The sequence below is a fragment of the Chiloscyllium punctatum genome, chromosome 1, assembly GCF_047496795.1.
Source record: "Chiloscyllium punctatum isolate Juve2018m chromosome 1, sChiPun1.3, whole genome shotgun sequence".
Classification (NCBI taxonomy): Eukaryota; Metazoa; Chordata; class Chondrichthyes; order Orectolobiformes; family Hemiscylliidae; genus Chiloscyllium; species Chiloscyllium punctatum.
Window position 1 is genome coordinate 102,480,695 of NC_092739.1, and position 21,963 is coordinate 102,502,657.

The 21,963-nt window shown below is 40.5% G+C and overlaps 1 protein-coding gene across 1 annotated transcript in view; it reads right to left on the reverse strand.

The window, feature by feature from the left end:
* Window positions 1-18,087, reverse strand: part of parp8 (poly (ADP-ribose) polymerase family, member 8) — a 410,911-nt gene extending 392,824 nt beyond the window's left edge. Inside the window, exons 1-2 of the mRNA XM_072571640.1 lie at window positions 17,477-18,087; window positions 16,924-16,978 (exon numbers count right to left, since the gene is read on the reverse strand). Of these exons, the coding sequence (XP_072427741.1) occupies window positions 16,924-16,978; window positions 17,477-17,567 (146 nt within the window). The 5' untranslated portion in view covers window positions 17,568-18,087. The remainder of the gene's footprint in view (window positions 1-16,923; window positions 16,979-17,476) is intronic.
* Window positions 18,088-21,963: the final 3,876 nt, after the last annotated feature.

Consider the following 21,963-nt stretch of genomic DNA (forward strand, 5'->3'; position numbering starts at 1 on the left):
CAATTTTAAAAACCACTCAGCAACCTGTTGCTGGCTGAATCTCATGTTATACATAGATCCCTGGAGCTGGGCTTGCAAAGCAGTAATATAAACACTACTTTTAATGAGTTTGAATAACTTGCTTTTTAATAATACACAAATTCCTTCCTCACTCCTTTGTTGAAAAACAGCCCTTTTTCCAATTCAATCCCAATCAAACTAAACTCAAAATATCTGTTCTTTACAAATTTACCAAAGACACACAAATAAATTCCACGACATCTGTTATTTTCATGAATTTGCAAAATAAATGCTTTTTAATACTGTCTTCCCTGATAGCCAAAAGAGAATTAGATGGAACCACAGGCAGCTCCCACTGACCTACTCAAGTGAATGTTCTGTGCTGAACTGAAGTATTATAGTAGGTCTTTTCAGTTGAAAGCAATAGACTTGTATCACTGCTTCACCATTACCCCATGCCCCTAACACTACCTCCACCATCTGCTTTCAGTAGCAAATTTAACAATGAAAGCAAGATGGCAGGAAACTATAATGATTTTTTTCAAAAAGATGGATTCTTTGTTTCTCTTAATGTTAGATTTTTCTGACTGATCATTGGTTATTCTACACTTGCTTAGTAGATTTGCACTCTTTATTCATCCACTCTGTATTGCCAACAACTTCAGTTGTGATTGGTCTATAATCCTTCCATATGAAATTGATTGCAAAGGTATTGTAAAATTTCCATACAGGTTTGATCAAAGTCTGACACTCAAGCGTTGCAACTGAAATTTAAGAAAAATACAATCTGGTGTGTTCTTTTTTTAAAAAAATAAAGATGTGAGGTTAGTTAAATACTGCATCAAATAAATCTCCTATTTATATCAGAACCCACACAAAGTCCTATTCCACAGCATCTCCTTCTCCCACTGCATCCCCACATCCTTGCTTGTAAATGTTACTTGCTTCATTATCACACTGCAACTTTAAATCCAAAACCTTCAGCCCTCTGACTGTATAATACTTCTCTTTAAGAGTTTCCTCCTTACACTCCTAACATTCAGCAAAGTTGTTATCACATCAGTGGCAGCTGGGGTTTCAACCACTTCATCCCTTCTTTTTGGAACTGTCTACCCAAAAATCTACTCGGTCTTTCAGCTTCTCTCTTCCTGCAAAAGTGTCTGCAACCCATTATTTTTCAACTGCACTTTCAGTCATCTCTCCAAATTCCTCTGCCACTGATTTGCACTGTGAAAGGCTTTGGGATGCTTTACTGCATCAAAACAATATGTAATTGCAAATTCTTACATTATTGTGTTATTGCAACCGTTTGAATAATGTATAAATGTAGGTTATTATGCTCATACATTTGTTTTTGCATTGCTGAGGTTTCAGACTGACATCCCCAGAGATTCCATTTTCTGTTAAAGTTTTCTGTCAATGTTAGCCTTGACCACTGACTTTTGCTTTTCTGAATTGGAATGTATAAAAGGGAGGGTTTTTTTTTTAAATAGCTTTTCTAAAACAAAACAAAACCACTTTTACACAGTCATGTGTGAGTGATTGCTGTAAGATAACTTTATAATACACTTTAAAGTTGACAATATCATATGATAGCTGGATTGCTAAACCTATGAAAATGCTACTTCTAATCTGCAAATCAGAAAAGGATCATATCTAGTAGCAAAGAGTTTTCAAATTTTCAAATGTCTTGGTGCATTCAGCCTGTTCTAATTAGGTGGATCTCTTATATGCTTGATGGCTTGCCTTACTCTATAAAGTGAAACAAATTTCACAAATAGGAACTGTCTGAAATCATATACAGTGGGTAGCAATTCACTTTAAAAATCAAACAAATCCTGATGGAAGTCTATGGATGAAATCTTACTGCCTTTTTCAGAATTTCAGAGGTCAGAAACAATTATATGTTCTGACTTGATGGTGATGTCTGGCTGCCTACTTGGACAACCTGACATGGGGTGGCCAATGGAAAGGGTGCCTCCAAGAAAGATGTCAAATTAGGAACAGTGGACAGGGTTTGCTCCCAGATGAGCTAATGTTCCGCTAGCAAGCCCACCAAGAGGGCTGGGTGCTGCTCTCACAGGAGAAGGTTAGGAGACTTCAAGAGGGAAACTTAAGAAAATTTTTAAAGCATTATTGCCACAGCCCCTGCTCCACAGATGGTTCTTCATCTGGTACTGGATGAGCAGTCACTTCCTCCAACTAAATACTGGGAACACCAAAGCTGTTGTCTTCAATCCCTGGCAGAAGCTCCATTCGCTAGCCAAGACAAACCCAACCTCTCCTTAAGCCAAACACTTCAAAATGTTGCTGTCATATTTGAACTTCTGACTACATATGTGCACTGCCACTAACAATGCCTTTTTCTACCTCTATAGTAATGCCTCATTTCATCACTACCTCAGGTTACCCATTGCTGAAACCCTTTTCTATGCTGTTGTTTGATCTTCAATACACTATTTCAACTCACTACGATTTGAAATCATTTTCTTCCTTGCATAAACCGAAGGTGATCCAAAATTATCTTACCGGCATCTTAACTCCTACCTGCCCCATTGATCCATATTCCATGTGTTTGCTGACCTGCCCCGTTGATCCATATTCCATGTGTTTGCTGACCTGCCCCACTGATCCATAATCCATGTGTTTGCTGACCTGCCCCATTGATCCATATTCCATGTGTTTGCTGACCTGCCCCATTGATCCATATTCCATGTGTTTGCTGACCTGCCCCACTGATCAATATTCCATGTGTTTGCTGACCTGCCCCACTGATCCATATTCCATGTGTTTGCTGACCTGCCCCATTGATCCATATTCCATGTGTTTGCTGACCTGCCCCACTGATCCATAATCCATGTGTTTGCTGACCTGCCCCATTGATCCATATTCCATGTGTTTGCTGACCTGCACCATTGATCAATATTCCATGTGTTTGCTGACCTGCTCTGGTATATGTAAAAGGACAATCTCAATCTTGTTTTAAAAATACTGTGTGGCTTCTCCCAAGCTGTCCCGAAATGCTCTGAATATTCTCTAGTCCTACAATGCTCCAAGCTATTGGCATACCTTCAATTCTAGTTCTTCCTCATCTCGAACGTTACTCATTTTACCACTGATGGATGTACTGACGACTGCAAAAGCTCTGAGCTATGGAATTTTCAACTTCAAACTTAGTGTTTCTCTATTTCTTTTCCCTCATGTAAGACTGTTAAAATTGATACCTTCTGCCACCTTTTTGGCCATTTGCTTTAAAGGCAATAAATGAGTACAATTTGTATTTTAAGTACAGAAATCATTAGCATGCATGCATTGAGATAAAAACAATGAGGTAAAAATAATGACTGCCGATGCTGGAAAGCAAATACTGGATTAGTGGTGCTGGAAGAGCACAGCAGTTAAGGCAGCATCCAACGAGCAGCGAAAACGACGTTTCGGGCAAAAGCCCTTCATCAGGAATAAAGGCAGTGAGCCTGAAGCGTGGAGAGATAAGCTAGAGGAGGGTGGGGGTGGGGAGAGAGTAGCATAGAGTACAATGGGTGAGTGGGGGAGGAGATGAAGGTGATAGGTCAAGGAGGAGAGGGTGGAGTGGATAGGTGGAAAAGGAGATAGGCAGGTCGGACAAGTCCGGACAAGTCAAGGAGACAGTGCTGAGCTGGACCACCAGACGCCTGGTGGAAGAACGCCTCATCTTCCGCCTCGGAACACTTCAACCCCAGGGCATCAATGTGGACTTCAACAGCTTCCTCATTTCCCCTTCCCCCACCTCATCCTAGTTTCAAACTTCCAGCTCAGCACTGTCTCCTTGACTTGTCCGGACTTGTCCGACCTGCCTATCTCCTTTTCCACCTATCCACTCTACCCTCTCCTCCTTGACCTATCACCTTCATCTCCTCCCTCACTCACCCATTGTACTCTATGCAACTCTCTCCCCACCCCCACCCTCCTCTAGCTTATCTCTCCACGCTTCAGGCTCACTGCCTTTATTCCTGGTGAAGGGCTTTTGCCCGAAACATCGATTTCGCTGCTCGTTGGATGCTGCCTGAATTGCTGTGCTCTTCCAGCACCACTAATCCAGTGCATGCATTGAGAGTCAAGTTAAGTAAGTTCATGAAAGAAAAAGGAATAGAAAGGGCTATTGCTGAAGAGATAGCTTAGAAAGCTCATGTATAAGCATGAGCACAAATCAGTTGGACTGAAAGGTTTGCTTCCTTGATGCAAATTTTGATTCTATGATCATATTGTTCCAAACAATTTCAAAACTTTTTGTCTTCTTCTTTGCCTAGTAAATTTGAGTATATTCTAATTTTCTTAAAAGATAGCTTAAACAATGCAGACAGAGTTTGCTTCAAGGCTTTCACAAAAATAAACATGGAAAGACACTTCTTTGGAAACAGCAAGTTAGCACTCATTAATTTGTCAATATTAATTTTAATTCTCACACCGAAAGCCTTTAGCAAGCAAGTCAAATGCCAAGCTAGATTATCCCTACTCTTCCTAAAATATGCTTCAAACTCAACAGTCTTGCTGAAAACTATCAAATGTACTTGAGTTACAACACAATTTCAGTCGTGAGAGCATGAGTACTTTGTGCTTTGAACTTGAGCCTATCAGAAAGTGAATAAAAAAGCAATTGTGACTGTCAAGTGTAGCAGTGTCAGTTGAGGAAATTGGTAATGAGTCGCCAATTCATAATGACATAATGAACAACAACATTTTAGGAAATGTCATGGCCAGATATCCTAAGTAACTTCAGTTGAAATATGTAGAAACATTAACCTCAGTGAAAGCTTAGAGAAACAAGGAACATAGGGCCTGGGATATGCCATTCAGGGTCCAACATAATTTATTTAGACCATTGAATGTTACCTCAATTCCATGCATCCTGACTGATATGTATCTTCTGATATTTAAATCTGTCAATTTTGAAAAATTCAACTGACCTTGCATTTCTTTGCAGAAGTAAATTTGAGAGCTACTTTGTTTTGTGTGATAATATATTCCTTGATTTTACTTCTTAATAGCTTAGTTCTAATTTTACAACTGTCTCTTCTTATTCTTAAAATAAATTGGCTGTATCTAGTCTATTGACTAAACCTTTGAAACTCAAGCAAGTATATGACAAGTTTGTGAACACTCTCCTCATAAATATAACTGTTTTGCTGAGCTTTATTGTAATGAATCTGCACCATGCCTATTGCAAAGCCAACTACCCTACCTGAGATGAAGTGCAGAAAACTGATGCCAGTTCTCCAAGTGAAGGCTGACTAAGGTTCTGTACAACTGAAGCACAGCTTAACCAGTTTTGGATTCCTCTCCCTTTAAGAGAAAGGTCGACATTCCATTAACCTTCCAGATTACATTTTGTACTTGTACACCATAATATTTATATACATAGGAACACAAGACTTAGGAGCAGTACTAGTCCACTCAGCCCTTCTCATTTTAATAACATATGGCTGATCTGGCTGTAGTTTCAACTCCACTTTCTCATCTGTCCCCATAAACTTGACTCTCTGGTCCATTAACATCCAACTAATTCCACCTTTAATGTATCTAATGTCCCAGTCTCTGCTGTTTTGTGAGGAAGAGAATTTCCAGACTAATGATCACCTTAGAGAAGAAAAACTCATCTCTGTGCTAAAAACATGAACTTTTATTCTTAAACTGTGTCCCCTAGTTCTAGTCTCTTCTACAAGGGGAAACAACCTCTCAGAATCTATTTTGTCAAGTTCTTCAATGACATCAATTCCTCTCAATTCCAAAAAGTAAAGGCCTAATCTATTTAATATCCTTCAAAAGATAAGCCATTTATCCCAAGAACGAGTTGAGTGAATGTTTGCTGTGCTGCTTCCAACTCAGTTATATTATTTTTCACATAATGAAGCTAAAACTGTACATAGTACTCTAGACATGGTCTCATCAAGATGTGGTAATATTTCCCTATTCTTACATTTCGTACCATGTGGAATAAAGACCAACATCCCATTTGTTTTCTGAATCACTTGCTACACATGCAAACTAACAGTTCATGCTTGACACATCAGAACACCCAGTTCATACTATATCTTCAATTTCTGCAACCTCCCCTGATTTAAATAATAACAGTTAAATAATCCTTGGGTTCCTTCCAAAGTGGACAAGTTCACATTTTGCCACATTATATTCCATCTGTTATTTTCATTCTCACACATTATCTATAATTCTTTGTAGGCTTTCTACCTCATTTTGACAACTTAGCGTCATACTTAATAGACACTAGGCATTCTCAAAAAATTTAGCTACTATACATTTGGTACCCATATCCAGGTAATTGATCTCAAATAATTCAGGCACCACCACTGATCCCTGTGACATTGCCAACCTGAAAAAGACCTAATTATCACTCCTGTTAGCTAACCAGTCCTTTATCCAAGTCACATATCACACCTTACAGTGGGAGTTCTTAATTTGTGTAGTAACCTTTGATGTATAACTTTAATCAAGTGCCCTTTGGAAATCCAGCTTCACAAATACATAGGTTCCCTTTAATCCATTTTGCTTATTACTTCCTTATAAAACAAATAAATGTTTTGAACACTATTTCCCGATTACAAACATATGTTGGCTCCACATGGATACCAAAATGCTTTTGCTGCCCTCAAGGTTCTGCTCTTTGATTATTAAGAAAATTCCAAATCATTTTTCATGTATCCATTTCAAATTTTCCACATCGAATTTATGATCCTTACTTTTTTCACACATTTAAATTGATCATGTCCCTTTGGAGATTCCAGCTTCTGAGACCCCAGTAAAGATTCCCAGGAAGACAAGTTACGTCCCAGTAATTTTATTTTTAAATTAATTTAATGTTCCTACTTAAAAATTTACCTTTCATCTTTTCTGTTAGAAATTAGGGTTTTAATTCACTCAATAATTTGTAAGGTGGATTTATTGTTCTTAGGACATTGCAGAAAGTAAAATAAAAACAGAAATTGTTGGAGAAACGAGAGTTCTTTAGAACTGTTACTGGACACTGCTTTCTCTCCACAGATACTACCAGACCAGCTGATTTTTCCAGCAATTTCTGCTTTGTTTCAGATTTCCAGCATCTGCAGTTCTTTGGGGTTTTTTGGTACAGCAGAAAATAAAATAAGTTAGTGTGGTGTGCAACACCAGGGAAAAGGTTTTGTTTATATTTGTCCATTAAATATCAGCATTGCTAACACTTATCGTTCATCCCTAATCGTACTTCGTTATGCCTTTGTAAATTTACCTTTCATCTTTTCTGTTAGAAATTAATGTTAGAGCATTTTTAATTCACTCAATAATTTGTAAGGTGGATAATTTGTAATTTGTGCTTCTTGTTTCTTGGGATTATGAAGATCCTAAAGTAAAGTACATGCAATGCAAATGCCTTGGCAGCACAGCATGTGCAGCATGCCACAACCTGATAGGTTCTGTTTCAGATTTGAATTACAAACCAAAATCTCCTTTCATTCATGCAATTCTCTGAACCCCAGGTTTCCAATTTACTGGGCATGACATCAAACCAGAACAGGTTTCTTGGCTGATGAAAGTCAGTGTGATGCCCATGGTTTTCTAGCTCTCTCCATTAGAGACCTAGTTTTATAGACCACATAATAAAACAAAAGGCATATATTGTGCAAAAAAAAATGCCATTTTTAAAATTTAGATGTAACTATTTTTGCTTTCTGCTAATATAAAATAGCACTTGCTACTTGTAACCATAAGCATTATGGTGGTTATACGAAAAGCAGAATGGATGCTCTACAATTCATTTTATTTCAGAAACATTTTAAGCTATCACTTACAAAGTAACATGTCAGTATATACCATGTTTCATGACCTCAGGAAACCCTAAAATGCTTTACTGAAAAAGTAATACTTTTACAATGTAATCACTGTTTTAAAGTAGGAAACTGCAGCAGTCAATTCACAAACTTCAAGGTTTAATTAACAGCATTGATATTAATGATTGGATAATCTGACTTTGTAATGTTGGTGAGAGATATTTAACTGACTGAAGACTAAGACAGAAACCCTGCTCTTCATTGAAATAGTATCATGTAATCTTTCATGTCCAACTGGAAGGACAGATGGTACCTTAGTTTACCATCTCACCTGACAGAACTCCCTCAGCATTCTGTTGTCAAATACCAGTCCAAATAATTTGTTCAGTTCTCTGGAGAGAAACCTAACATCCTCAAGGGGTGAGATTTTATTGAGTTCAGATTAACACTAATTTAGGTTGCAATTAACTCCTTGCTTTAAATACAGTGGCACTGCACCACTAGAGTGACTCCATATTATAAGAAGCCAAGTGACAGCTATCTCCACTGGAGCATCATGACATTGACAGTGCAGAAGCAGGTCTGTTTTTGACTGTTTTGACTGTTTTGTGCTTGTGCTTATATTTTGCAAGTGTCTCCTCTTATTTAGTCAATGTCATCACAGCCATTCTCTTTGTTTTATTCTCTCATAGTCAAGTTGTTTGAATAGTGCAAAATAATTTGCATCACCTATTGTCTGTGATAGAGAGTCCTACATTTTAATCGCTCTTCTTAAGATATTTCCTTGTTGCATTTATGAATACAATCTTTCATTTATGGCTTTAGTTTAGGCTCCTACTGTAAGTGGAAAAACTCTCTCTGCATCTACTTAAATCCAACCATTCAAATTTGGAAGATCTTAATGAAGTCATTGTTACGTCTCTTTCCGAAAGAAAAACACAATCCATTCAATATTTCCCAATAGCTCTAATCTATATCTGTTCTGGCACCATCCTGAAGGTGTCAGTTCAATTGCACCATTGCTTCTATATCCTTTCTAGAACACAGGGAGTACTGCAGCTTGACCAGGTGTCTGTACAAGTTTAACATAACTTCTTATTAATAAACTGTGTCCTCTAGTTCTAGTCTCTTCTACTTTTAAATTCAATGCCCCTAGAAATAAATCCCAGGGCTGTGTTAGCACTTTTAATTGCTTTGCCGACCTGTGATGCTCCTTTTATCAACTCGGTTATAATTAAGTTTTTAATCAGTGATAAGAATGATAAAACATACTGCAGAATTATTTTTTTCCTATTCAGTTCTAGAAATTCACAATACGGTCAATTTTTAAAACAAATACCTAATCCGGGAGCAACTGAATTGTACTCATACTCAGTATCTGGTAATGGTTAATGACAGCATTTTTCCAAAGAATATATTGTTTACCTTATTACTGCAAGCACTGGGATTATTTCAATGAATATCAAACCTAGTGTTAAAAGATTTTAGAAATATATTAAGAGCAAGAGACTGGTAATGGGGAACATGAGCCCATCAAGGCATGTAGTCAACACTAAAATTGACATTAGGAAAAAACACATAGTAAATGGATATTTTTTACCTATTGTCAGAAAAGAACAAAATGGCAGTAGTACAAAAGTAAGCTAAAAGGGACAAACTCCTTGCATCTATATAAGGATAATAGTACCCAAACACACGCACCAGCTGGTTTCATAACAGTTTCTACCCTACTGTTGTTAGAATACTGAATGGACTCACAAACATTTAACATTCGCCTGTACCTGTGTTTTTGTTTTGCTGCTGTTTACCTATAATTTACTATCTATGCTACTTAACTCTGTGATCTGCCTGTATTGCTCACAGGACAAAGCTTTTCATTGTGCCTCGGTACACAGGACAATAAATTCAATTCAATATGTAAATGAATGGAACTTAAGATGGCAAGCTGTCTAGGATCTGATCATTTCTTCCCTACCTCATTATAAAAATGTACAAATTGCAAATGAATAAGTCAAATGTTTTCAAACTCTCTCAATTCAGGAAATGTGTGTTTAGATTGAAAGATTGAAAATATCTAAGCTTCAAACCAAAGAGAAATTCAGAAACTAGAGACCCTTTGATCTACACAGGAACAAGAGAAAGCCATTCAGCACCTCTAGCCTTCAATGAGTTCATGGCTGATCAGTGGCCTAACTGCAAAAATTACCCTTTGGCCCATATCCCTTAATACCTTTGCTTAATTCAGAGATAGATTAAATTTTAACAGTTAAAATTTACATCAACATCACTTGTGTGAAAGTTACTGAAATACAGTATCAAAGACTGAATGGGTGAGCACCTCTACAAGTATGCACAAGCTGATAAAAATTATATTTGAAGGAGGCTGTGTTCAATCAATGGTTTTGTGCAGGGGAGATTGTGCCTTACCAACTTAATAGAGTTCTTCAAGGAAGTGACCAAGTTGATAGATGAAGGAAGGGCTGTTGATGTCATATACATGGACTTTAGTAAGGCGTTTGATAAGGTTCCCCATGGTGGACTAATGGAGAAAGTGAAGTCACATGGTGTGCAGGGTGTTCTAGCTAGGTGGATAAAAAACTGGTTGAGCAACAGGAGACAGAGTAGTAGTTGAAGGGAATTTCTCAAAATGGAGAAAGGTGACCAGTGGTGTTCCACAGGGGTCAGTGTTGGGGCCACTGTTGTTTGTAATATACATAAATGATCTGGAAGAGGACACTGTTGGTATGATCAGCAAGTTTGCAGATGACACGAAGATTGGTGGAGTAGCAGAAAGCATAAGGGACTGTCAGAGAACACAGAATATAGATAGACTGGAGAGTTGGGTAGAAAGGTGGCAGATGGTTTTCAATCCAGCCAAATGTGAGGTGATGCATTTAGGCAAGACTAATTCTAGAGCGATTATGCAATGAATGGAAGAGCCTTGGGAAAAGTTGATGGGCAGAGAGATCTGGGAGTGCAGGTCCATTGCACCCTGAAGGTTGCTGCACAGGTGGATAGAGTGGTCAAGAAGGCATATAGTATGTTTGCCTTCATTGGATGGGGTATTGAGTATAAGAGCTGGCAAGTCATGTTAAAATTATACAAGACATTGGTTCGGCCGCATTTAGAATATTGTGTACAGTTCTGGTCGCCACATTACCAAAAGGATGTGGATGCTTCGGAGAGGGTGCAGAGAAGGTTTATGAGGATGTTGCCTGGTATATGAAGAAAGGTTGAGTAGGTTAGGTTTATTTTTATTAGAAAAAAGGAGATTGAGGGGGGACCTGATTGAGGTTTACAAAATCAGGAAAGGTATAGCCAGGGTGGATAGAGACAAGCTTTTTCCCAGGATGAAGGATTCAATAACGAGAGGTCACGGTTTCAAGGTGAGAGGTGGAAAGTTTAAGGGAGATACACGTGGCAAGTACTTCACACAGAGGGTGGTGGGCATTTTGAACGTGTTGCCAGCAGAGATAGTAGAGGCAGGCACGGTCGATTCATTTAAGATGCGTCTGGATAAATGCATGAGTAGGTGAAGAGTAGAGGGATACAGGTACTTAGGAAGTGACTGACAGGTTTGGACATTACATTTTGATCAGCTCAGGCCTGGAGAGCCGAAAGGCCTGTTCCTGGGCTATAAATTTTCTTTGTTCTTTGTTGTACTAATCAAGTACAGAGTTTGAAAATGTATTTAGCTTTATGGCTATGGCTGATGTCTACATGAACTTCTCGAAAACATTGATGAAAGCAATCACAAAAAAACTCATCACAAATACTGAATATGAATTGAGTTTGAGCTATCTTTGGGACTTGAAATGGCTGGAAGGTAGAAGATTAAGAGTCGAAGAAAAGGGAATGTTCTGTGGTTGAAAATTTTGTCTTTATACCATTGAGCATGGAAGGAAAAACGTTATACTTCTGTTTAAAGAGCACTTGTCAGTCACAATCATCTGGAACAGTTTTCAGTTTTGAACTTTAGAAATAGTACATAGTCTTTAGAAATGGTACAGTACAAATTGAGTCAATTGGTAACCCAAGATGGAGAATAGGAAATATTTCTGACTGTAACAGACTGCTCCTTTTTTGAGGTATTTTAGGTGTTGGAGGTGATTTCCTCAAATCCCAGGAGCAGCAATGATTGTTTTATATGCTGTTGCATTGTTTTGGAACTTTGGGAAAAAAAGTCAAAACAGCAGGACTTTTAAAAGGGAGAGGAACAGACAAAGGCAGCACATGGTCACGTCAGAGCTGGAGAGCGAGAGAGAGAGAGAGAGAGAGAGAGAGAGACAGAGAGAAACAGAGAGAAAGAGAAAGAAACCCACACTGCGAACTGACACAGCAGTGAACCTGCACAGTTACTGCCTTTGCTGTTTGAATTCATGGATCGCTGGACATTGGAGTGCATCTGGGAAAATTAACAAATGGTGAAATTCACAACTGATCGTGGAGGAACCTGTTTGGGGGAGGTCACAGCACAGAAACAGATAAGTGACTATTTTTAGGTGTGGCCTACATAAAATCTGCAATAGTGAGTTGTCCATTCTTTCTTGACTGTATGTTTTATTGAGCTATGTCTCTTGATTAAACTTAAAAACACAAGCCATAAGTATTAAGTTAGCCTGCAGCAGTATTTTGTAAAGAAATAAGACAGTTCTATTTTCTGGGTCAGTAGATTGGAAGAAGTAAAAATGGCCTTTATTAGATTGATATGCTCTTCTTGTCGGGTGTGAGAGTTTAGGGAGAGTTTAAGTGTTACTGAGCGTTACATCCATATTAAATTTTGTTGATTGCGAATCATATCAGATCGAAAGGATCAGCTGGAGAGAAAATTGGAAGTAATCAGGAATTTACAAGAGCAAGGGGATGCGATTGATGGAGGTTATAGCAAGGGAAAAACATTGCAGATACAGTCACATAGGTGGGTTAACTCCAGTAAAGGTAAGAGAGGTAGGCAGGTAGTGCAGGGGTCTTCTATGGCTATCTCCATTTTAAACAAGAATGCTGTTTTGGAAAATGTAGGGGGGGTTGGATTCTCTCGGGAATGTAGCACAAACAGCCAGGTTTCTGGTATCGAAACTGGCTTGAATGCAATGAGGGGTACGTCGGGTTCCAAGAGATCAATTGTGTCAGGGGACTCTCTAGTCCAAAGCACAGATAGACATTTCTGTGGCCAGCAGCAAAACATTAGAATGGTGTGTTGCTTCCCTGGTGCCAGGATCAAGGATGCCTCAGGTGCAGAATGTTTTCAAGAGGGAGAGGGACCAGCAGGAGGTCATTGTACACATTGGAACCAATGACATAGGAAGGCAAAAGGATGAGATTCTGAAGGTAGAACATAGACAGTTAGGGAGGAATTTAGAAAGGATGTCCTCGAGGATAGTAATATCTGGATTACTCCTGGTACTGCGAGCTAGTAAGTGTAGGAATAGCAGGATAGAGCAGATGAATGCATGGCTGAGGAGCTGGTGTATGGGAGAAGGATTCACATTTGTGGATCATTGGAAGCTCTTCTGGTGAAGAAATGACCTGTACAAGAAGGATTGATTGCAACTGAATTGGAAGGGGTCTAATATACTGGCAGGGAGATTTGCAAGAGCTGCTTGGGAGGATTTAAACTAGTAAGGGGGGAGGGGTGGGGGGAGCGGCGGAGGTGGGACCCAGAGAGAGAGTGAGGAAAGAGATCAATCTGAGACTGGTGCAGTTGAGAAAAGATGCAAGTCAAACAGTCAGGGACAAAGCAAGAGGTCTAACAGGGAAGGTGGATGAACTCAGAGCATGGTTAGGAACATGGGACTGGGATATCATAGCAATTACAGAAACATGGCTCAGGGATGGATTGGACTGGCAGCTTAATGTTCCAGGATACAAATGCTACAGGAACGATAGAAAGGGAGACAAGAGAGGAGGGGGTGTGACATTTTTGATAAGGGATAGCATTACACCTGTACTGAGGGAGAATATTTCCGGAAATACATCCAGGGAAATTATTTGGGTTGAACTGAGAAATAAGAAAGGGATGATCACCTTATTGGGATTGTATTATAGACCTCCTAATAGTCAGAGGGAAATTGAGAAACAGATTTGTAAGGAGATGTCAGTTATGTCTAAGAATAATAGGGTGGATATGGTAGGGGATTTTAACTTTCCAAACATAGACTGGGACTGCCATAGTGTTAAGGATTTAGATGGAGAGGAATTTCTTAAGTGTGTACAAGACAATTTTCTGATTCAGTATGTGGATGTACTGACTAGAGAAGGTGCAAAACTTGACCTACTCTTGGGAAATAAGGTAGGGCAGGTGACTGAGGTGTCAGTGGGGGAGCACTTTGGGGCCAGCGACCATAATTCTATTAATTTTTAAATAGTATGGAAAAGAATAGTCCAGATCTAAAAGTTGAAGTTCTAAATTGGAGGAAGGCCAATTTTGATGGTATTAGGCAAGAACTTTCAAAAGCTGATTGGGGGCAGATGTTCACGGGTAAAAGGAAGGCTGGAAAATGGGAAGCCTTCAGTAATCAGATAACGAGAGTCCAGAGAAGGTATATTCCTGTCAGGGTGAAAGGGAAGGCTGGTAGCTATAGAGAATGCTGGATGACTAAAGAAATTGAGGGTTTGGTTCAGAAAAAGAAGGAAGCATGTGTCAGGTACAGACAGAGTAGATCGAGTGAATCCTTGAAGAGTATAAAGGCAGTAGGCATCATAGGAAGGAAATCAGGAGGGCAAAAGGGGGAAATGAAATAGCTTTGGCAAATAAAGTTCAGGAGAATCCAAAGGGTTTTTACAAATACATTAAGGACAAAAGGGTAACTAGGGAGAGAATAGGGCCCCTCAAACATCAGCAAGGCAGCCTTTGTGTGGAACCACAGGAGATGGGAGAGATACTAAACAAGTATTTTGCATCAGTGTTTATTGTGGAAAAGGACATGGAAAGTATAGAATGCAGAGAAGTAGATGGTGATATCATGGAAAATGTCCATAATACAGAGGAGAAAGTGCTACATGTCTTGAAATGCAAAAACATGGATAGATCCCCGGGACCTGATCAGGTGTACCCTAGAAATCTGTGGATGGCGAGGGAAGTGATTGCTGGGCCTCTTGCTGGGATATTTGTATCATCGATAGTCACAGGTGAGGTGCTAGTAGACTGGAGGTTGGCTAACGTGGTGCCACTCTTTAAGAAGGGTAGTAAGGACAAGCCAGGGAACTATAGATCGGTGAGCCTGACCTCGGTGGTGGTCAAGTTGTTGGAGGGAATCCTAAGGGACAGGATGTATATGGATTTGGAATAGGGATTAGGGATAGTCAACATGGCTTTGTGCGCGGGAAATCCTGACTCACAAACTTGATTCAGTTTTTTGAAGAAGTAACAAAGAAGATTGATGAGGGCAGAGCAGTGGACATGATCTACATGGACTTCAGTAAGGCGTTTGATAAAGTTCCCCATGGGAGACTAGTTAGCAAGGTTTGATCTCATGGAATACAGCAAGAACTAGCCATTTGGATACAGAACGGACTCAAAGTTAGAAGACAGAGGGCGGTACTGGAGGGTTGCTTTTCAGACTGGCGGCCTGTGACCAGTGGAGTGCCACAAGGATCAGTGCTGGGTCCACTACATTTTGACATTTATATAAATGATTTGAATGTGAGCATAAGAGGTATAGTTAGTAAGTTTGCAGATGACACCAAAATTTGAGGTGTAGTGGACTGTAAAGAAGGTTATCTCAGATTACAACAGGATATTGATCAGATGGGCCAATGAGCTGAGATGTGGTAGATGGAGTTTAATTCAGATAAAAGTGAAGAGCTGCATTTTGGGAAAGCAAATCTTATCAGGACTTATACGCTTAATGGTAAAGTCATAGGGAGTGTTGCTGAACAAAAAGAGCTTTGAATGCAGGTTCATAGCTCCTTGAAAGTGGAGTCGCAGGTAGATAGGACAGTGAAGAAAACTTTTGGTATGCTTTCCTTTATTGGTCAGAGTATTGAGTACAGGAGTTGGGAGGTCATGTTGCAGCTGTACAAGACATTGATTAGGCCACTATTGGAATATTGCATGCAATTCTAGTCTGGATGATTGAAATTAATATTCTGACAGCATAGTGTATAAAACAGGACTCTGAGCTGTTTCAAAACCGGTTTGGAGGCTGTACGTTGCTTCTTTCCTCTTACCCGTGGTTGCACAATCATGCGAACTATTGACAAAAAAAAGTGAAGTGGTAGCAAAAGTGTAAAAAAAATCTCCTTTCCTTAAAAACACCACAACATCATGCTACATTTTATGTTCAAAACAATGGTTATTGCTCTGAGCGAATTCAGACAAAACCCTAGCTTTTCTCACAGGCCACGTACCCTAATAGGGATTTTGCTAAAAATTGGCCCGTTGCAACTTCACTTTTTTGTGCCTAACACCGAATTTTTTTTTTAAGAGGTAGTAATACACAGACGCAGAACGGCCACTGGCAGTTCGAGCTATCACCGTTAGAAAATTATAAACGAGCTTGTCTGCTTTCAGAAATCTGCACTACTTGAATCTGAGTGAAGTGAGAACGTTAGAAAGTGTTTAGGACGGTGAGGAGGAAGTGGGCAGGTCAAATGCTTAGAGTTTCTCAGATCAATTTGTTTGGCTAAATGTCCCTGTTATTCGCTACTTGTAGAATGGATTCTTTTCACTTTATATAAAGCATATGTGGCATGTTGCAAATAAGTAGTTCAATCAACGCCGTGGCTATACATTAAGCAGTCAAGTAGTTTTATTTATAAACAACAACTTTGATCTATTCAGCCTCGATCAAAGTTGTCGATGTTTCCAGTACTTTCAGAAGAGGTTATTGCATAGGATATAACGCAGGGACTTTTGGAGGTTTCCATCTTGTTTGTATCTAAACAAACGAGATGAAGTGTCATGATGTCTGTTTCAAAATAATTCCGGAACATGTCCGTGCTGCTCCACATAGATAGCATGAGATTTCATTGAGAAATACCGCCCTCCCCCACACGCACCCACCGCCCACATTTTTACCATGTTTGCCTGGAGATGTGGAAGTTCCAAGCATATTATAATATATGATACAAACACAAAACTTTTTTTTTTGTTTGGAAAAGAGGGGGAAGAGAGAAAGTTTCGTCCTACCTCTTCGAGCCTCTTGTGTATGTGTAGGTGAAGGTGGAATCAGAATATCTGAAATCTAAAATAGGAGAGAGAGGAACATTTTTTAAAAAGGCTGTGTTCGAATCCAGCGGCGGATTTTGAGCTGTCTGTTGTGTTGGCGAGATTTGCCAAAGTGTGGATTAAAATGAAAGAAATTCAGCCCCGGTGAAACAATCACAATCCAGCCCCGAGTCTGCGATGGATCACTTCATACAGCTGGGCATTTACTGTATGTCTCTCTGCAACAAGTGTTTCCATAGCGACCACTAAATTGTCGTTGCGAGCGGACAGATCCATGGAAATGAACAGAAACTGCAAATTTGCAGTCGCATTCATCCATCTGCTACATCACATCGAGATTGTATTAAAAACATTTCAATTGCAAATGAACGCATATATCACCAAGAATGACTTTTATTTTATTTATCTTATGACTGTTGAGCCGAATGACAATACACTGCCGGCGTTTTATACCCGCACAAAGCCAGCGTTTGGAATCATTATTGATAACAAACAAACAATAAACAAATCTTACCGGAAAACAGACAGTCCTTGTCCGCCTTGCACCTCTGGAGTACGCTGTCTATGTCTGTCTGTATCCGCTCCTGCCTTGAACACATCCCCATGAAGTGTAAACAGAGGGAGAAATGTTTTGTTTTCCCCTTTTTGTTTCTGCCCCCCTCCTCCTCCAGTGAAAGCAGAAGTGCGAATGGGGCCGCCGCCGCTGCTCAGCTCAAGGTCACAGTCCCCAGCGTGGTGCAGGTGGCCGGGAGGCGGTGCTCCAGGGCTCGGGGAGACGGGCTCGCTCGCTCCGGGGCTGCTGCAGCTTCCAACGGGCCACAGCTGACTACAGCGGTCCAGCTGCTCTCCTCCCGAGATCTCCTGTACTACGGGCCGCCGCAGCCTCCACACACACCACATACACAGACAGATAGATAGATACACACAGACACACACTCACACACCCTCCTCCACAACGCTTCGCGATTTCGAAAGCAAATTAAAACGCCAGCCCACTGCTTCTTCCTCTCCTCCTTTTCAGCCCGATTTCTTCATTAGTTATTCCTTCTGCATTTTTTTTCTCTCTCTCTCAGGGGCGGGTAATATCCAACCTGTGACAGGCGCCGGCGATCTGGCCAGGTATACAACCCACACACTATTTCCCCACGTTTCCTTATATTTTTTTTAAATAGAGCAGCGCAAGAATTGAAAGATCCCGCAGATCAGGTGAAATGTCACAGCGTCACCCGATGAAGAAATCGGATTCCTAATAAAGATTTGATAGAACTCAAACTCACTCAGCCTCTTTAATATTATACTAGATGCCAATTGTGTGTATGTTGGGCGGAAGGGGGGTGGGTGTGGGTGGGTTGTGATTTAATCAACAAGACGTGTCTATTCTCCAAATTCGATTCCTTGCTGCTTGGTATTTATTCTGAACGTAATCACTGAAACCAGCAGCGTGCGAACATATAAAGTACAAATCTATCATGTTTGATTAATGTGTCCGAATACACTTGCATTTCATCAATTCATCTTAAAGCTGCAACTGCAATTCCCACTGATGTTTGGGAATTCGGTGGAAAAGGTTGTATGTTTCTCCCCAGCTCCGTAGCCTTGAAGGATTTTGGCCGTAACCTCACAGTGTGAACATTTCTACGTTGTGATTTTTTTTTCAATCAAACGCAATCGTTGTCGGGATAGCAGTCTGCAAGGATGAGAAAACCGATTCCCTGGGATGCAGGCCCTGGAGCCCTGCAGCAGCAGAACGAGCGCCAGGGGCTTTCCTCGCTCTCGGTGCTGGACCCCATGAGCCGCTGAATAAAGGATTCACTTTAGGTGCCACAAGTGCACTCATTCAAAATCACATTCTGTCTCTGCAAATCACGTGGGACGGTTTCCCTTCCCAGGGATTTTCCATTATGATACTGCATGTGCGTACACACTGCTTTATTCACATCGTAAAGTCTTTTCCCAGTCGAGGTTATATGGGCTGAACAACGAAAAACTGTGAAGATTACAGCAATCAGTTTCAGAGTTATGATTTATTGCGAGGTTTCCAAATTGCGTCAGTTGGGATCATACTAAGCCTCCAGAAATGGTTGAGAAAATAAACATGCTGGGTTTTTTTAGGGGGGAAGGCGTATGGTTGGGGGATTTCTTTCTTTAAACATTTTGAGGAAAGACTATGAAATAAACTGGAGGGATTTATTTAGAATGAATTCATCTACCGTGACTGCCAATGGTTTAACTGCGAGTTTATGGCATGTGGTTTTAAAAAGTCAAAAAGTCACTTGTTTCATTTCTTTGCTGTTTTGCAATAATGCAAGTTACTGTTAATTGATTAATTAACCTAAAATGCAGGCAACTTTGTCTCTGCCTTAATTCAGTAGCATGGTTAGGTGGATGACTCTCAACCATTCAGATCCAGTGTTGACTGAGTAATTAAATAGGGTAAAAACAATAACTGCAGATGCTGGAAACCAGATTCAGGATTAGTGGTGCTGGAAGAGCACAGCAGTTCAGGCAGTATCCAAGTAGCTACTTGGATGCTGCCTGAACTGCTGTGCTCCTCTAGCTGACGGCAGGTAGAGTAGGCAGCTGTGCATGGCTGATAGCATGGAGCAGAGGAACTGGAAAGAGAATCGGATTTGTAGTCTGTACTGGTTATTCTGTTCAGATCCAAACTGTGTTGGTCTAAATGTAATTCGGAGTCCATGTAGGATCGAATGGTTCTGTAGACAGGCACTGAGGAAGGACATGTGATTGTGGTAGCGAGTCTGCTTGAGGATGGCTGAAGAGCTTCAGGGCAGCGGAGATGACCTGGGGGTGGGGTGTAGTGAGAGAGAAAGACTCACTAACATTCTTGTAGAGAGAGGAGAACTTTTTCAAGGTAGGCATCCTTGGAAGAGGCTTCACATTATAGTTAAAATCTGATAAATGTTGATAGCCATGACAATCAAATGCAACAGCAGTAAAACAGGACAGTGAGCCTGGAATTTCTGGCTGAGGGGTAAAGCACAAAATGGCAAGGCAGGGGTGCTGTGAGCAACAACATCAGCTCAATAAGCAACAGGAGAAAGTGAAGCCTACAGATGCTAGAGATCAGAGTCGAGAGTGTGGTGATGGAAAAGCACAACAGATCAGGCAGCAGCCGAGGAGCAGGAGAATCGATGTTTCAAGCATGATCCTTTCATTAGGAATGAGGCTTGTGGGCCGGGGGGTTGGGGGGGGGGGGGGGGGGAGCGGGTTGGGGGAATGTACTGAGAATGCAATAGGTAGAGTCATTAATTTGTGCAACATACACGTAGTAGAACACAGAGGACCCAGGAAAAATGGGGAAATATCAAATTCATTTAAGAATTTCAACCTCACTTTACTCCAGCCAACTTGTTTTTTTTCCCCAAAATATCTGCAGTGAGTTTGTTGGGTGACTATTGTGAGCATAGCAAGTTACAGAGTGACTGGTGTTAACTTGAAAAGAATGGACATTGGGATTATTAAAGTGGATTAACTAATAATCTGATAGATAGTACAAGGCAAAAACACATCTATTGAGACAGTGACAATTCTTCAGTGTCAGTTGACTTCCACATTGACTTCTTTAGTGTCAGTGAGCACATTGTAAGCTAATTTTTCTTTGTAAAGTGGTCTGTGGTCTCACATAATGTGTATCATCTCTGCTAGGCAGTAAACTTGTTCTTTGAACTGATCTTTCCCTGATAGCTGTGCCACACTCATGGCAGCAATATCAATGTCATAGTTGTAGATATCCAGGGATTTGGTAGCATTGTGATATTCAGCTGTGTTGCTGCTGGACATCAGGGATTATAGTTCCCTGGATTTACCTTACCACTTTTCCTAAATAATGACAACACATTAGCCAACCTCCAGTCTTCCTGCACCTCACCCGTGAATGTTGATGATATAAAGGGGCCCAGTAATCAGTTGCCCAGCTTCTCGCAAAGTTCCGATCAGGTCCTGGGGTTTTATCCACCTTTATGTGTTTTAGGACATCCAGCATCTCCTCTTCCACAATATAGACACACTTCAAGACATCACTATTTGTTTCTCAAGTTCTCGAGCTTCCATACCCTTCTCCATAATAAATACTGATGCAAAATACTAATTTACTATCTCACCCATTTTCTGTGGTTGCATGCATAGGCAGCCCTCTTGATCTTTAAGGGGCCCTGTTCTCTCCCTAGTTACTCTTTTGTCCTCAATGTATTTGTGGAATCCGTTTAGATTCTCTTTAACCCTATTTGACAAAGCTATCTCATGTGCTCTTTTTGCCCTCCTGCTTTCCCTCTTGACTAGACTACTACTCCCTTATACTTCTCAAAGGATTCACTTAATCCCAGCTGTTTATATCTGATGTATGACTCCTTTTTCTGGACCAGAATTTCAATTTTTCATTCAGCATTCCCTGCACCTACCAGCTTTACCTGGAGAGGCAGGTTTGATCAGGGACAGTCAACATGGCTTTGTCAGAGGGAAGTCATGCAGAACAAATTAGATTGAAGCTTTTGAGGAGGTAATCAGGTGTGTTGATGAGGGTAGTACAGTTATAGAGTCATAGTGATATACAGCATGGATACAGACCCTTCAGTCCAACTCGTCCATGCCGACCTGATATTCCAAACCAATCCAGTCCCACCTGCCAGCACCCGGCCCCTATCCCTCCAAACCCATCCTATTCATTACCCATCCAAATACCTCTTAAATTTTGTAATTGTACCAGCCTCCACCACATCCTCGGGCAGCTTATTCCATACATGCCCCACCCTCTGCATGAAAAAAATGCCCCTTAGGTCCCTTTTATATCTTTCCCCTCTCACCCTAAATCTATGCCATCTAGTTCTGGACTCCCCCTCCCCAGGAAAAAGACTTTGTCTATTTATCCTATCCATGCCCCTCATAATTTTGTAAACCTCTACAAAAGGTCACCCCTCAGCCTCCTACGCTCCAAGGAAAACAGCCCCAGTCTATTCAGCCTCTACCCATAGTGCAAATCCTCCA